At 46.1% G+C, this 16,200-nt stretch overlaps 1 protein-coding gene across 1 annotated transcript in view; it reads right to left on the reverse strand.

Moving 5' to 3' along the window:
* Positions 1-16,200, reverse strand: part of ENOX1 (ecto-NOX disulfide-thiol exchanger 1) — a 477,511-nt gene that overhangs the window by 162,873 nt on the left and 298,438 nt on the right. Inside the window, exon 7 of the mRNA XM_043891694.1 lies at positions 12,425-12,658. Within this exon, the coding sequence (XP_043747629.1) occupies positions 12,425-12,658 (234 nt within the window). The remainder of the gene's footprint in view (positions 1-12,424; positions 12,659-16,200) is intronic.

A 16,200-nucleotide genomic window follows, 5' to 3' on the forward strand; every position in this document is an offset into this window, starting at 1 on the left:
AGGTGATTAATTGGAACCGGAAGTTGTATGTCAGTTATTACAACATAAATCAATCCTACTGCTGAAAGCGCTGGGCTTGTTTTCTAAACTTGAAAAGTCTTTCATTTTTGTATTTTTCTACCCTCTGAAAACATAATTTATGAAAAATATCCTAGAAGTGAACACAACATTATAAATTAATTACACTTCAATAAGAATTTTTGTAAAAATAAAGAAAACAAAAATATCCTACATTTTCCAAGTAAGAGTAGAGTCTGGATTCTAAAAATCAGGAGGAAAATTAAGACTAAAAGGTTCAGATACTTACTCATTTATTTGACAAATACACAGCGGCTACTATGTTCCTTCCACTAGAGGAATACCAGAGACATCCTTATACACTGTGTATGTGTGTGTATTATTGTTTATATATTATGTATTGTTAATATATACATACACACACATCCATATTCACACACATACATATATACACACACACACACACTCCAGATGAACAGATAGAGGGTGATTCATATTTAGTAAAGGAATCTTATTTTATTTTACTACCCAGATGTTTTCTAATCAACCACTGTTAGTATTTCACACCCCATATGAAGCCTGCATTTGCAGAGCGCTTTCTGAGTTTTGCAGAGCACTACGGAAAAGCCCTTAATCCCTTTTCTCCCAGGCATCCCCTCCCAGACCGGGGCATGACTTCACTGCTGCGGCTGCTGCCTGCCCCAGAAGTGTGTGCACTGCATGCAGGTAGGCTAGCCTGACCTGTGCCCGTGGGGTGGGTTCTGGCTTCCCCAGGCTGGAAATCGCGCTACCGATGGGCCACCACCTACCTCCATTCCTCCCCCACCCAGGGGGTGCCCGTCTGGGCTTGGGGCCGCAGCTTTATTCCTGGGCAAACCTGCCCCCGGGGCCCTCACGCTTTGATATGAGGAGATAACTGGCCTGAGGAAGGCCCATGGGGCGGCCTGCGCAGGAAGGACTCAAGTTTCCTTGCCAATTTCAACCTGCCCCTGAGCGAGCGTGTGCATGTGGTCAGTGTCACGGCTGGCCCACACAGTTCTGTTAACTCTGGGATTTCAGCCTGAGTTCAACCCTCAGTGAACTCCAGCTGCACGACTTTCTTATCTCATTTCATGGACCGGAGCGGGCTTGTACAGGAAAGAGTCCATCACACAAGTTAACGCCGTGTTCAGCCCGAGGAGAGGCCCATAATTTAGCCTGATGCTTGTGGGAGCCCCACTGCGACACTTAGAGTCAGAATAAACTCCGCCTCCCTCCCACACTCTGCCTCTCTCCCTGCCTATGTATGTTAGGAGAATGGGCCTCTGAAAAGACAGCAGAAATCTACCTAACGCTTTTAAGAAATCCTTTCTACCCCCCCACCCTTCTTAAAAGATAACAACAACAGAAAAGGGAGCTCTTGACCTCATGGACCATTTTTCCCCCCTTTGCTGTGACTTTTTCATCTCTGTGTAACACAAAGAAAAATCCTAAACGTTTTTGTTATGGGGCTTCCAAGGGAGAGAGACAGAGAGAGAGAGAGCACGCACAAACGATGGAGTCCCATCTTCCTTTCACCCATGAACGGGCATGGTTTTTCTTCTCTTGCGTGTGGTCACACAGATCATAAATACCCTAACTTACTGTCAGGAAGAACACACTTAAATTTTAAAAACAGATGTTTGCTCAACTGATCTAAAAGCCAAATTCTATTGTTCTTCACTCTGAGACCCAAGCCTAAGTTTGCCAGCAGATTATAGTTAATAACACACTTTTCAGAAAGAGAGAGAACAATTTTAGGATTAAGCAATTAAAAACACACAATGAAAAAGCAGTGAAAAAGCAAGTAGGCAAGAGACTTGCTAATATCATAACAAATAATAGTAGGTAGAATTCCATTTTCTCAATATATATGAATAAAATAAAATACACCTTATATATTGAATATGTCATACACCTATGTACATATGGCTTTGTATATAGTTTTGAAAACTTCCAGTTGCATCATTTCTGAACTTTCTGGCAGGCTCAAGGATGACTGATGCACTACATTTAAATTAACCATGAAAACATTAGTTAACATGTGATTGGTTAGACAATATTTGTTTCCATGCAAGAAGTGAATTTATATTAATTAAGACTAAGTCGGCAGCTCCCTCTGAATGGCTACATGAGAGTGTTGGGAGTGGTCATTTTCAATATCCAGATGAAAATTCAATTCTGCCTTCAGGGGAAAGATCACTAAGAAAACAGAAAACAATATAAACTAATTTAAGCAGGACATAGATTGCAGCGCTATTAAAGCTATTCATGTGGAAAGAAATTAACACGGCTCATAAAAATCACATCCAAGATGCAATTAGAAAAATTCCAAATACTTTTTGTGAACATGCTTGGGCTTAACTCTGAACATTAGTGCCCTTTAGAAAACAGAATGGGCAAACACATCTTCTTCACACTAAGAACCGGGAAAGTTTGCATATTATGGAGCGACTATGGACCACCTGGTCTTCCTTAGTGGATAAGACGGTAAAGAATCTGCCTGCAATGCACAAGACCTGGGTTCAATCCCTGGGTCAGGAAGATCCCCTGGAGAAGGGAATGGCAACCCACTCCAGTGTTCTTGCTTGGAGAATCCCATGACAGAGGAGCCTGGAGGGCTACTGCCCACGGGGTTGCAAAGAGTCGAAAACAACTGAGAGACTTTCACTTTCACATGGACCACCTATTTGCTCACTAAAAATTCCCCAATGTTTCCTAATCAAGGACCTCGCAATGTCACACCTGGGTTACTACAATCATTTGTTCCATGGCCTCCCTTGATTGGCATTTCCCCTTTCAATCCATTCGCTGTTCCTTTGTCATGCTCCTCTTTGTTAACACAGTACTGACCAGATATATATTAATATCTCTTTTGTTACCTGAACAGTATTGACTGGAGACTTATCAATATGTTTTCAGACAGTGATACAATGAACGTCACCAGGTGAAGTTGTTAGAGCTTAACATTGATCAAGGGTTCATTATACAACTTATGATTGTCATTATCTTTCATATTTTACTCCATTAGGTTTCTGTTCCAGCCTTGTGTATGTTGTAAACTTTTCAAAAATGATGCATTGTGAAACTTTGAGTGAAAAAGAATTCTTCAGTGAATCTTATGCAGATACTTTCTGATTGTCCGAGTGACATATATACTAGTGTTTCAGAAGATGCCAGTTCTTCAGAATATAGTTCTGATTCAGACACTGTGAATATTAGAACAACAAAAAGACAAAAAACCTTAGTGATTGATTCTGACACAGAAAGTGAAAATGAAACTCTCAGTGCCAGAATGTGCCTTTGCTTCTACTGAAGCTTCTTCAATCTAGAAGACAACGTTTCATGAAAATTAGAAGACTTTACACAGGTGTGCCAGGTGTAACTATTGCATATAATAACCCGCAAAGTGTTAATAAGATAACAGAATTATTCTTTGGCTGGTCAAAATAGAAATAGCCAGCCTCAGATACTAGCTTCTGCAAAAACCCCCTGGTTAATAATGATTTAAGCACCCTGCCCTTGCTTCCCTAATTCTGCATGTGCTGGGCACGCCTCCTAGGGTCCCTGGAGATCCTGGTCGACCCAGCTAACTGGTCTGCTTCCCTTAAGAGTCAGCCTAAGTGCCTTTCATAAAGGAAGCTTTTCCATAACCCTAACATGAATCAAGGGTCCCTTTGCTATGTTCCCACAATTCCTTACATATCCTGCTATTAAAACATTAGTCATTCTGTACAGAAATTGTTGGTTCATGTGCCAACTGGCCCTCCAAGCTCTGAGGCGTCAAGATGAGAAGAAAATTTCCAAGACAGCTTTCAACCTCCTGTTCACTCTGAGTTTTTCCCTGTGTAGTTTATTTCACTACACTCTATGTCTAATAGATTTGCGGTGCATCAGTACTGGAAAGTTACAGCAAGTCCAATGGTCAAGAGTTGATAATAAACATTTTAATTTCATGTTGAAGAGTATTTTCACGTTGTCCACCAGAGATAAATGTTCTCATAGCACTGAGGCTGGCTGGCCCTTTTATCCTTCAGGCCTCTGAGGTTATTTCCATTAGCAATAAAAGTTAAGACTGATCTCAGAAAATTACACAGAAGTCTTCCATTGTAAGTTAACCAGCTTATCCAATGACTTAAAAATCTTTTGAGTTTTTTTTTTTTTTAATTCTGGAAAAGTAATAACCTCTGCATTTAACTTTGTATTTAGCTTTTTAATTCTGGGAAGGGAATGATTTAACTTTGTGAGGACTAAAGAATATTACAATGATGGTCACACTTCAGTGTCACTACCTGAATCCATACCATTTCATTTTATTTCTAGTTACTTCAGAATTTGTCAACCTCTCTCCCTATCCCTCTTTCTCATGTTTATTCAGCACGAGGCACGCAGTAGGCATTTTAAAAATTGTATATGGGATACATGCACACATTCTAAGTTGCTCCAGTCCTGTCTGACTCTTTGTGATCCTGTGGACTGTAGCCCACCAGGCTCCTCTGTCCATGGGATTCTCCAGGCAAGAATACAGGAGTGGGTTGCCATGTCCTCCTCAAGGGGATCTTTCGGAACCAGGGACCAGCTATGCTTCCTGCACTGGCAGGTGGGTTCTTTACCACCAGCGCCACTTGGGAAGCTCACATAGGGGATACATCTTTCCTGCTCAAAGACCATAAGCATGAGCCTCACTTGGGGGCTTGCTGAAAACGCAGTCTCAACCTTACTCAGAACTCCTGACTCAGAATCTGTATCCTCATCCAAGTGTTTCATATGCACACTGACACTGGAGGAGACCTGGAAGAAATCGCTCAATAAAAGCCAGGAAAACTGGTTAGGAGCCTATCTAACTTAAAAAGATCATGAAAACCGGAAATGGAAAGGGGCATCTGAGAGAGTGGAGAATACTGAAAGGCTTTCACGTGATTCTCGTGAGATCTGTGAATTGAATCTCTGTCCGCAAACCCTCTACTCCCATTCAAAGAACAGCGGCTTAAACATCAGTCATCCTTATGCCAGAAAAAGAATGTGAAAAATAAGTCAAAGTCTTAGAAATGGGCACTGAGAGGATAGCAGATTCTTTCAATGGAATACTGGACTAGAGGACCCTCTGGGATTTTCTGATTTTACAGGGGTGTCAATGTCTAACTGTCATTGACTGGAAGGAAAGTTATGACCAACCTGGATAGCATATTTAAATGCAGAGACATTACTTTGCCAACAAAGGTCCATCTAGTCAAGGCTATGGTTTTTCCAGTAGTCATGTATGGATGTGAGAGTTGGACGGTGAAGAAAGTTGAGTGCCAAAGAATTGATGATTTTGAACTGTGGTGTTGGAGAAGACTCTTGAGAGTCCCTTGGACTGCAAGGAGATCCAACCAGTCCATCCTGAAGGAGATCAGTCCTGGGTGTTCATTGGAAGGACTGATGCTGAAGCTGAAACTCCAATACTTTGGCCACCTCGTGCGAAGAGTTGATTCGTTGGAAAAGACCCTAATGCTGGGAAGGATTGGGGGCAGGAGGAGAAGGGGATGACAGAGGATGAGATGGCTGTATGGCATCACTGACTCGATGGACATGGGTTTGGATGGACTCTGGGACTTGGTGATGGACAGGGAGGCCTGGCGTGCTGTGATTCGTGGGGTCACAAAGAGTCGGACACGACTGAGAGACTGAACTGAACTGAACTGAACTGAGGCTATTTTACCATTTTACATTAGGGACACGATATAAATTGTGAAAACTGATAACAATGCAAATAATTCTTCTCTGTAATAATGTAAATGAATTTTTGTCCAAAAGAAAATATAAGTCTTTACAAAGCAAACTCTCTTTTGAACCAGTTTTAACATCTTACTTGCTCTCTCATTAATTAATGACATATAAAATCACTGACACATGTGCATTTCCTGTTTGTTAGACAGTCATGATTCCATGTCACAGCATCCTTGAACAACCACTGACTGCAAGCTCCTCGAAGGCAGGGCCCATATGCCATGGTCATATCTGAAACCCCAGGCGGGGCACAGAGCCCGGGACCCAACAGGTGGGCACTCGGTGACCTTTAATCAAACGGATGTGCAGACAATGACGGGGAAAAGGAATCAAACTGGTAGGTCGTTTCTTCTTCCTCTTTGTGGGCAGAGGAGATCTGGCCCTGAACTCCAGAAGGCGAGGGCGGGATGACTTGAGAGAATAGCACTGAAATATGTACATTACCACATGTAAAAGAGATGACCAGTGCAAGGTCGATGCATGAAGCAGGGCCCCCAAAGCCGGGGCCCTGGGACCACCCAGAGGGATGGGGTGGGGAGGGAGGGTGGGTTTAGGACGGGGCGGGGGTGGGCACATGTATTCCTGTGGCGAGTCACACTGATGTATGGCAGAAGCCATCATAATACTGAAAGTAATCATCCTTCAATTAAAATAAATTAGTAAATTACATGTATAGGCAGGAAAAGAGCCAAGACAATGAACCCTGAATAGGAAAACTGAAATGCATTAGTGGAACCTGATTTCTGGCAGGTCCAGAAAGGACTAATAGGAAGGGAGAGTTCACATTTGAACAAAATGTCTCAGGAATGAGAGGAAAAAAGTAAGGCATTCTACAACGCTTTTCAAAGAAATGGGGCTGGACACACACACAGACATACTGAATGATGTGTCTATAAAATTGTCCCTGGTTTCTGGCTTGATAGGTAGAAATAACTTACAGTGTACACGTTGATCCAGGCAGAATGGAAATTTCAGGATGGCACTACTACTACAATATTCCCCCAAATTTTACTCTGTGTTCCTAAAACACGGACATCCCAAAACAAAGCTCCATCTCTGGCTGCTCAATTAACCATCAGAAGGGGTGGCACCTCACCTACCCTTCAGATCACGGACAGCATGAAAGGCTACAGAAACGATCACTACCTTCCCCCCTACCCTACCTAGCACCCTGGTGGCTCAGCAATAAAGAATCTGTCCGCAATGCAGGAGACGCAGGTTCGATCCCTGGGTTCAGAAGATCCCTTGGAGGAGGGAAATGGCAACCCACTCCAATATTCTTGCCTGGAGAATTCCATGGACAGAGGAGCCTGGTGGGCCATAGTTCACGGAGTCACAAAGAGTCAGACACAATTTAGTGACTAAATAACAACAACAACCCTACCCTACAAGCTCACACTCTCTCTCTCACACACATACACACACACACACACACTCACACACACAATCTCTCATATTTAGCACATGAACGTGCACTGATTATTCATGCTTTTGGATCAGGCAACATGTGAATAGATGAAACGGCCCATCTCGCCTCTGTGAAGGTCACTAATGCCCGAAGAAGTGATTTTCAAACAGGCTCCCATGCTTCGCATCTCCTGTGTCCTGAGAAGGAAGTCTGGCTTTCGGCTAATGGAACTTCCACTTGGCTCACAGCATTATTGATTCTTTCTTTCTTAGAACCATAAATGTTGACAACCATCTCAGTAAGACGATGGCAACCTCTTCCAGCCTTTCTCCCTCTGGTAGGCTGATTCGGGGACATTCCGTATGCAAATCAGAGACAAGTCCTCGGAAATTAGGAACGTTGATCCCAGGAAGACTGCATCCGGGATGACACATCAGGGTGTCCCACGGACACTGCTTGCAAAGCTTTGTCAAAACTTCACCTGAGGCCGAGCGAAACCATTCCTTTCATCACATGGGGAAAGATTATGCAAACTTTTCTAAAAGGCGGAAAAGTACACAAAAACTTTGAAATGCTCTTGCCAGGAGAAATCCCCCCATGAATCAGGAAATCATCTCTCCTCACTGTCTAATCAATCTCTTCCTTCCACAGACCAAACACGAGGCTCCTCCAGGGGTGGATGGTCTGTCTTAGAAAGGCAGAAATCCATTATCTCGTCTGCCTGGTGCTACTGTCTCCAATAAAGTGCAATTATGCTGGTATCGAGCCCCTTCTCACTTTCTCAAAGCCGTGCTATAAACTCTGTATCTGTGAGAAGTTACTTTCCAGTCAGTCTTCATTAAGTGGAATCGTCTCAGAACAATGTCTATTTAATCCGCAGGGTGCCCACTAATTTTCTTTCTTAGAATCTGCATTAACCTTAACAGATGTTGGGCGTTTGGTGCCTTAGACACTACACAATTGCAACTCAATGTCTCGTCTGACTTCAGAAGGCCCCGGGGTCACTGGATCGGGGCTACCTGGTCCCAGGAGGGTGGCCATCTCCCATCCCAGAACAGTGGGAAGTGCTTTGTAACTGCCTGGATCACTCAAGTAAACTGAAACTAAATGTAATTTCTGTAATGCGGGGGCTTTGTGTTCCTCTGGCCTCACAGTGTCAGGGGTCCAGCAGAGCACTCAGGGGTACGTGTGGAGGGAATGAATGATGGCTGAGGGCAGGTCACACCTCCCCATGCTTTCATTCCTGGCGTTGTGGCCGGAAATGCAACATGCTCATACGCTCCAAATAGCGGAGGCAGAGAGACATGGAACCACTTATTGAGCATCTACTATTAAGCATAGTTTTAACACTGGGCAGGACGTGGAGGGCCTTGGGGGCCATAACAAAGACTTGACCAGAGGGGAAGGATGAGGGGACGGGATAGTTAGGGAGTTTGGGATGGACACGTACATACTGCTATATTTAAAATGGAAAACCAACAAGGGCCTAGAGTATAGCACCGGGAGCTCTGCTGTTACGTGGCAGCCTGGATGGGAGGGAAGTCTGGGGGAGAGCGGATACCTGTATAGGTATGGCTGAGGCCCTTCGCTGTTCATCTGAAATGACCACAACATAAAAGCTTTGAAGAAAAAGATTCAGCTAGTACAGATTTTGCTGGATAAAGCTGATTTTCCACAAGAAAACTGTAAGGATAAACAAGTATGATATAAAAGAGGGGAAAAAAATGCTTGTAATAAACCTGAGATAGCAAGATTTCTCACGGGAGGGAAAAAAAAATCAAATCCAATTAGGTATTTTCAGATTGCATTTCCATTTCCTTTCTGACCCAGGCTTATTTTACCTGAGGTCTTGATGGCATTTTATATCCGCATATCAAGGAAAATCATCTTCAGGGAAACAGTTTCCTTGGCTCCTCCTGTCTGGCTTTGCAGTATTACAAGGAGCACAGAGTGGATTTCCTCTCTGAGGCAGCCAATTTCCTAAGCAATTAAATGCTGTTTATGTTCCAAACTCTGTGCTCTGGTTGAAACTGTCAAGCTTGATACCACCTGACTGTTGCCTAAGATGTCACCCCGGCTAGTTCATTCTACTGTAACTGCCATCTATTAAAATTTCCAATCTGTTCTCTCCTCAAGGGATCACACAGTACTTGGCAAAGGTGCCACTTCTAAATTCTGCATATTATGCTCTTCTACATAAATATATATTTTTGAAATGGCAGGGTTTGTAAATGACTTTACCAAATGGACACCCCAGTCTGCTATCCTCTTACAGGAAAGGCCACGCCGTGTGGCTCGTACGTGCAGACACTCTGGTGCTGTCTTCTTAAAAAGAACATTAATGTAGATGCCAAACTTTCCTGAAATTCCTCCATGGGGTCACAGCGCCAGGGCGCACGTTTCTGTCACTTCTTGGTTTGGACACGATCGAATGCAGTATAGCTGATGTAGTACGTTTAGCTGATGCTACGCAACGTGCTAGAAATAGTAGTGTTAGTTACTCAGTTGTGTCCAGCTCTTTGCGACCCCATGGACTGTAGCCCGCCAGGCTCCTCTGTCCATGGGATTCTCCAGGCAAGAACACTGGAGTGGGTTGCCATGCCCTTCTCCAGGGGATCTTCCCGACCCAGGAATCAAACCCAGATCTCCTGTGTTGCAGGCAGATTCTTCACTGTCTGAGCTACAGGAAGACAACGTGCTGGATAGTGAGGGAAAAATTATTTGTTCCGAGATCAACATTCCTGCTTGAGAAGGGTGCTCTTTCTCACTCTGCCCACTCCTTATGGATTCTGGCCTGAATAGCAAAGCGAGAGGGTGTCTACATTTGCATTTTATATTCTTTTTATTAAAGGGACAGCCACAGCCCACGTATTCATGATGGCAGGGCTCGCCTTTGTGGAGAGGCAGAGCACACGCCAAGGAGCGTCAGTAAGAGGGACTGCACAGTTATGTCAACTAAAGAAGCTTCCACGAGGACTAAGTCCTTGGCCGCCGCAGCTGCTGACTTTTAACACAGCCCGAAAGGAATTCAGAGCAGGGATCAGGCATGTGGCACTCTGTGCTCTGGGAAAACCGGCAGAACGGACCTCCAGATAGGCAGATATTTTCGGGAGGAAGTTTCATGAACCCAGATTCTTGCCTTGTCCCTCAGGGAGAGAAGTACTAAAACCATTTACCAAGATGTCTCTTCCTTGTGCTAGCTGCAACCTTCTACTGAGATGCGTGCTTGGTGGCAGGTACCCCTTCACCAAAATCGCGCGTACGCTTCCTCCTTTACCTGTAACTCCAGAAAAGCTCCTCAGAGCCATCTGAGAGGCTGTCTTCTGAGCTGTAGTCCTCAGTAAGACACTGAATAAATTCAATTCACAGCTCTCACAAGGTGCATTTTTCAAAAAATTTTCCAAGTCCACAGTTTCAGTGGCAATTACATCTGATTAAGGGTCCCTGAGGCCAGAGGAGAGGATGAAGACTAGAAGCAGAAATCTTTTTTTTTTTTTTTTTTAACTTCTTTTTTAGGACTGCCCTGGTGGCCCAGTGGTTAAGAATCTACCTGTCAATGCAAGGGTCGTGGGTTCAATCTCTGACCTGGGAAGATTCCACATGCTTTGGGGCAACTAAAGCCCGTGGGCCACAACTACTGAAGCCTGCCTAGAGCCTGCGCTCTGCAACAAGAGAAACCACGGCAGCGAGAAGCCAGCACACGGCAACTGCAGAGCAGTGGCCACTCACCGCAGCCAGAGAAATCCCACACGAGGTGACAAAGACTCAGGGGAGCCAAAAATAAATGCATAAATAAATAAATGATTTTTTTAAATTCTTTTTTTTTTTTAAATAGAATGTCAACTTTTTATCTTCTGAAAATAGGTCTGGGGCAGCTTTTCATGTTCCCTTTAGTGAAAGCACGCAATCCACTTTGAACACTGCCAGCGAGGCTCTAAAACACTCCCAAGGACAAGTCCCGTCTCTCCTCTCCTAAGAGTCCTTCATGACTTCTGCACTGTTTATGGAATAAAACCCAGATCCAGAGGCAGACCTCCGGGCTCCGCCGTCTGGCCCCATACTGCGTTCCCAGCGTCACCTTCACTCCTGTAAACTTCCAAGCGGCTCTCACGTTCCCCCAGAGGAGGCAACCCTCCTTTCTCTTTCTGTGCCAAATTCCCCATCCGCTTCCCTGTGTCTTTATTCCTAGGGCTCCCGCCTCTGACAAGAATGTCTTTGGACCCTTTCTTCTCCTGGGGGGTGGAGGGGATTCTTGTTTCTCCCGCAAGGTCCAAGCTCTGCCTCCTCTGTGAAAGCTTTCTTGACACTTTCCTCAACATCACGCACACGTGTCCCTGAGTTCCCAAGCATGTTGCTCTTATAGAGATGGACCACTGTGTTGCTGGCTTTGTCACAGTGCATCATTTCCTTGTAGACACTTGTGCATGGCCAGCGACCACGACCTGTATTCTCTCTTTAAAACCTGACATGCGCGATAACCGAGGAGGTTTGACCGCCACTTGCCTGTACAATGCACCCATGTTACTGGGGTTGAACAACTCTGATCAAGAAGGAAACAGAACTCACGCATATGTCATCCTAACTTCAAAATCTGGACCCTCCCCAATCATCTGTGGTTCACTGCGGCAGGTACTAAAGCCTCTGTCTGTCTCTCCCAGGGTCTCAAACCCAGGAGAGGAGCACAGAAAACACTGAAAGAAATGAAATGCTCTCACTTCTAGACCTCACTCTTCTGAAGGTGTTAGGAGGGTCCCTTCCACTCAGGCTCTGAAGACAGGGGCCCTCTTCTACATTTTTCTTCTGTCCTGCACAGGTCCCAGCTTGGTTTCCGATGAGCCTTTGGGGAAGCTTGGTTAAGAGCCCAGTGGAGGTGCAGACCCTACAGATCAGCAGGAGCCCCAGGACCGCCCGGCCCCACAGGAGGAGACATGGGCCCATTCCACACGGGTGGGAACCTGGTAGCCTGCTTTGCAGTTAGCGCAAGGGCTCTCCTGCCCCTCTTTGCATGAATTTTGTTGAGTGATGAACGCACCCAATCAGGGAGAACTCAGGGCCGGGTGGGGGCCGGGCTCTGTCCAGGGAGCATGAGGAATCCCAGGTGGGTGACGCCAGCTCTATGAGGCAAAAGGCCAGGAGAGACGCCCGGGCCCTGGCGCCTGGGGAGGGCGCTGGTCGGCGCGGACGCAAAGGAAGCCGGCGCCAGGCTCCTACCTTTGAGCTTCTCGGCCAGCAGGGCGGCCTCGTGCTCCGAATAGTGCATGACGGGCGGTGGCGAGGGCGGCCGCAGGCGGTCCTCCTCCAGCTTGCGCCGGTGCCGCTCCTCGCGGGCGCGCATCCGCTGCTTGCACTCCCACTCGTAGAAGTCGTCCCGCGCCTGGGCGAAGTCCACGTGCAGGCGGCCCGAATCCTTCTTGTCCGTGCTGGACCCTAAGCGCATCCGGTAACCTGAAACCAACGGGGGAGTCTGGTCACATCACAGGGTCACGACATGGTCCCGTGCCACTGTCACAGTCGGGTCCAGGCCATTCAAGGTGAGCCTGGGAGCTCTCGCTGACCTCTTTTTCCCCTTAGGAAGGACATCCTTCCCAGGGGAGGTGGGAAGTTGCTGTCCTCCGCGATTTGGAAGGGGGCCAGGGTAGATCTGTTACAGATGGGCAGCTAAGCCCTCAGCTGGGAGGGATCTCCAAGCCAGTGTTACCAAGATGATCGAAAGCACCAGGACACCCATCCTAACTCCTTCTTCCCTCTGGCTTCCAGGAAGCTCACAAACCAATGGAGCAGGGAGCTTTTTTTCTACCCCCCTCTGCTTTTTATGGCCTCAGTTTTCTATTTTCCATGTACTGTAACTCCGCCCCATAAGTTGGCTTACATTCTTTTCAGAATGCGGTGGAGTGTGAGTAAATAAAGAATATCCATGATATTTAAAAAGGGCTACATAGTAAATTCTACCACACCTCACTCACAGGCTATCGCTTCATTCTCCTAGAAAATGCTGCCTCTCTGTTCTCTCTCTCTCGGCAGCTGCAAAAGCCACAATTACCACGGCAATTTGGCAATGCTGTTTTATTTCCACTTATCCTCTGGGGCACGCAGGAGAATATTTTACCTTCAATCAAGAGGCCTTCCTTACAGCCCTCCAGCACCTCATCTGGCACACGGCACTGCACAAACTGTTTGTGTGCAATCCCTGAGGGCCACAGGAACCCGTGTGAGAAACCAGAGCTAGACAAAAAAAAAAAAAAAAAGGGCCGGAGGTCTCTGGGGGATTTGCTGTGAGCGACGCAACTTACAGAGATTATGAGCCGCAACTGGATCTGAGCCATCGACACACACGGAACTGCAACCAGACCGCCAGCCTAACTTCAAATGGAGGCGGCTTGGCTTTGAGGTTGCTCTTCAGTTTGGGGTGCTTGGATTTTAGAAACATAAATTCAGGTCCCAGCAGGATCCCGGCTGTCAGGGGCCGCCAGAAGAGAGAGCAGAAGGAGCGCTTCTGCTGTGTGGGGACTGCACATGAGACACCGCTGTGAGATGCCGGCGGCACAGCGCCGACGCTCAAGCTGTCGTGGTGGATTTCAGTGGATCGTCTCAGTATCTGGGGTCGAGACTGAGCCGAAAACCCCAGGACGGCCTGGCGCCTCCCCAGGAGGGCACTTCACATCTTTGAAAAGTTACAAGCGTGAAACTAATCTCACATCTGATTCCTGTTATGACCGTCTCCCTTCCAAGTTTAAAAGGTATTCTCCCAAAAAGGGAAGACGTAACAATACCTATCAATACTGATCACAGAGGAGCAGTATTAATGCTAAAGCAGAGTGTATCTTGGCCGTGGAGAACTTAACAAACTAGCAGGCCGTGGTAATATACACCTAACAGCCGAGCAGGCAGAATGGCCTAAGACTGGCCAGCTGTCCCAAATGGCCAAGAAACTTTCCCCTGATCGGGTCCAGAACGTCACTTTTCAGACATTTCTGGTTCCAGACAGCACCCCCTCTTTCACCCAAACACCATCATTAAGGCTCTTAAAAGAGCCTGTGATGAGGCCGAGTCTAAATTTAACTTGGCCTTCAGATGTGATCATGGTCCTAAAATTAGACAGGCCATCCAGCTGGGCTCTGGCTTGCAGGAGAGCTTGCACGGCGGAGGGGCAGCCTGTCTGCCTTCCCGCCCCTCCCAGCCAGCCCTTCAGATCTTTCCAGGACGATGCTGCACCCGGGCAGGGGAGGCTGGAGGTGAGGCCTTTGCTGTGGGCTTCTTCTGCCGCCAAGGGGCAGTCATGCAGGGGCCCAGGTCAGAGCTTGAAAAAAAAAATATAGCATCGAGGCATAAATTTGGGACTTTCAAGTGCCTAGATTTGGAACCGTTCATCTCTGGCAATGTACTATGAGGTTTCTGATTGGGTCTAAACATCGTGCTATGTTGGTGTTGAAAAGCACCTCTGATTTATTCTAACCCCTTCATTTAATAAGGCGGGATAAAGTCACAGTTATATTGGTGGAGCTGTGATTAGAATCTGAATTCCCAGGGCAAGGCTCCTGAGAAACCAGTCCTACTTTATCATCATGAGGATATTTGTGTTAAAAACAACCACTTACTGAATGGTTCCCATGTTGCATGTGTCCTGCCAGGTGCTTAATATCCATTATTTGGATTTATTCCTCGTAATTATCTGATGAGGTAGCACTGTTACTGTCTTAATTTTGCAGATGAGAAATCAGAGGCACAGAGAGAGGTTATCTTGCCCAAGGCATGTGAAGCCCAGTGCCATGCACTCACCAGAATTCCTGGTTGTCTAACAGATTATTCTGATGCTGTAGCTCAGGAGTTGCAAGAAACATGAATGCTCTAAAATATTTCTATGTTTTGTCTTCCATCTCCATTTGGGAATACTGTTAGGTTTTTGCCCCAGTTTGTCAGGTTTTATTGGAATAAAGCTTTTAAAGTTCTCCAGGTCACTACTTAGCACAGGGATATCTCTGCAGCGTTGGAATAACCCCAAGGCTTCTGGGGTTTGCAAGAGGATTTGATGGCCATAGGGGCTGACTGCAGAAGTTAAGAAAATCTGTTAGTAATGTTCAGGTTTTTTCTTTTTTTTTCCTATTCTTTTCTCACCTTCCCTCACTAGCTTTGCCTCAGGAAGAGGGAGGTGGTATGCAGAGTGACAGACTGAAATGTGCAGATGAAGAAAGAGAGGGAAGGAATAGCAGTGAATTAAAGGTAAAAAGACGTCCTTCGAATGCTGTGATTCTTAGACTTGGCAAAGACCTTGCTGATAGGCTCTGAATGAAACAGGATGGAAGAGAGTAGGGCACAACCCCTAAAAGAACGGCATGGCCACAGGACATGACAAAGACTGGTTAGAACCAACCGGGTCCAAGACGGCGGGAGACTGGACTTCGGTAGACCTTGAGAGTTATCATATACTCACTGTAATATATTAGCGTTTGCTAAATGACCCACCACTAGCATTGGGACAATTCTGAGGCCAACTATAAAAGGTTAAAAAGTGGGCAGTGGCCCAATACCTGGGAATCCCCACCCTTTCCCCTAAAATAGTTGGAATAATCCTCCCACTCATTAGCCTACAAAATAACAGCTCCTAAAAACTAACCATGCCATATTTCAGGGCTCTCTCTCACCTTCTGAGATGGCCTACATTCTGTCTGCGGAGTGTGTTTCTCTCTAAATAAATCCACTTCGTACCTATCACTTCGTCTCCGAACTCTTTCGCGATGGAGGGAGAACCTTAAATTCACTGGGAACACATACACTTGCTCCAACACCCACACGGTGGAAGACAGCCTTACACTCCCAGTTTCAGCATCTGTAAAAACCTCCTGTAAATGGCACCAGAGAAGAAGGGCTGGTGGGTGGGCTTAGCCAGGCTAACTGCAGGAGCAAGCGGGAGGGAGACTGGGCCGCCTCTCGGCCAGGATCACCTCCTGTAAGGCACCGATCTTAAAATGGTGCCCTGATGTCTAGAAGGC

This window comes from Cervus elaphus, chromosome 30, assembly GCF_910594005.1.
Source record: "Cervus elaphus chromosome 30, mCerEla1.1, whole genome shotgun sequence".
Classification (NCBI taxonomy): Eukaryota; Metazoa; Chordata; class Mammalia; order Artiodactyla; family Cervidae; genus Cervus; species Cervus elaphus.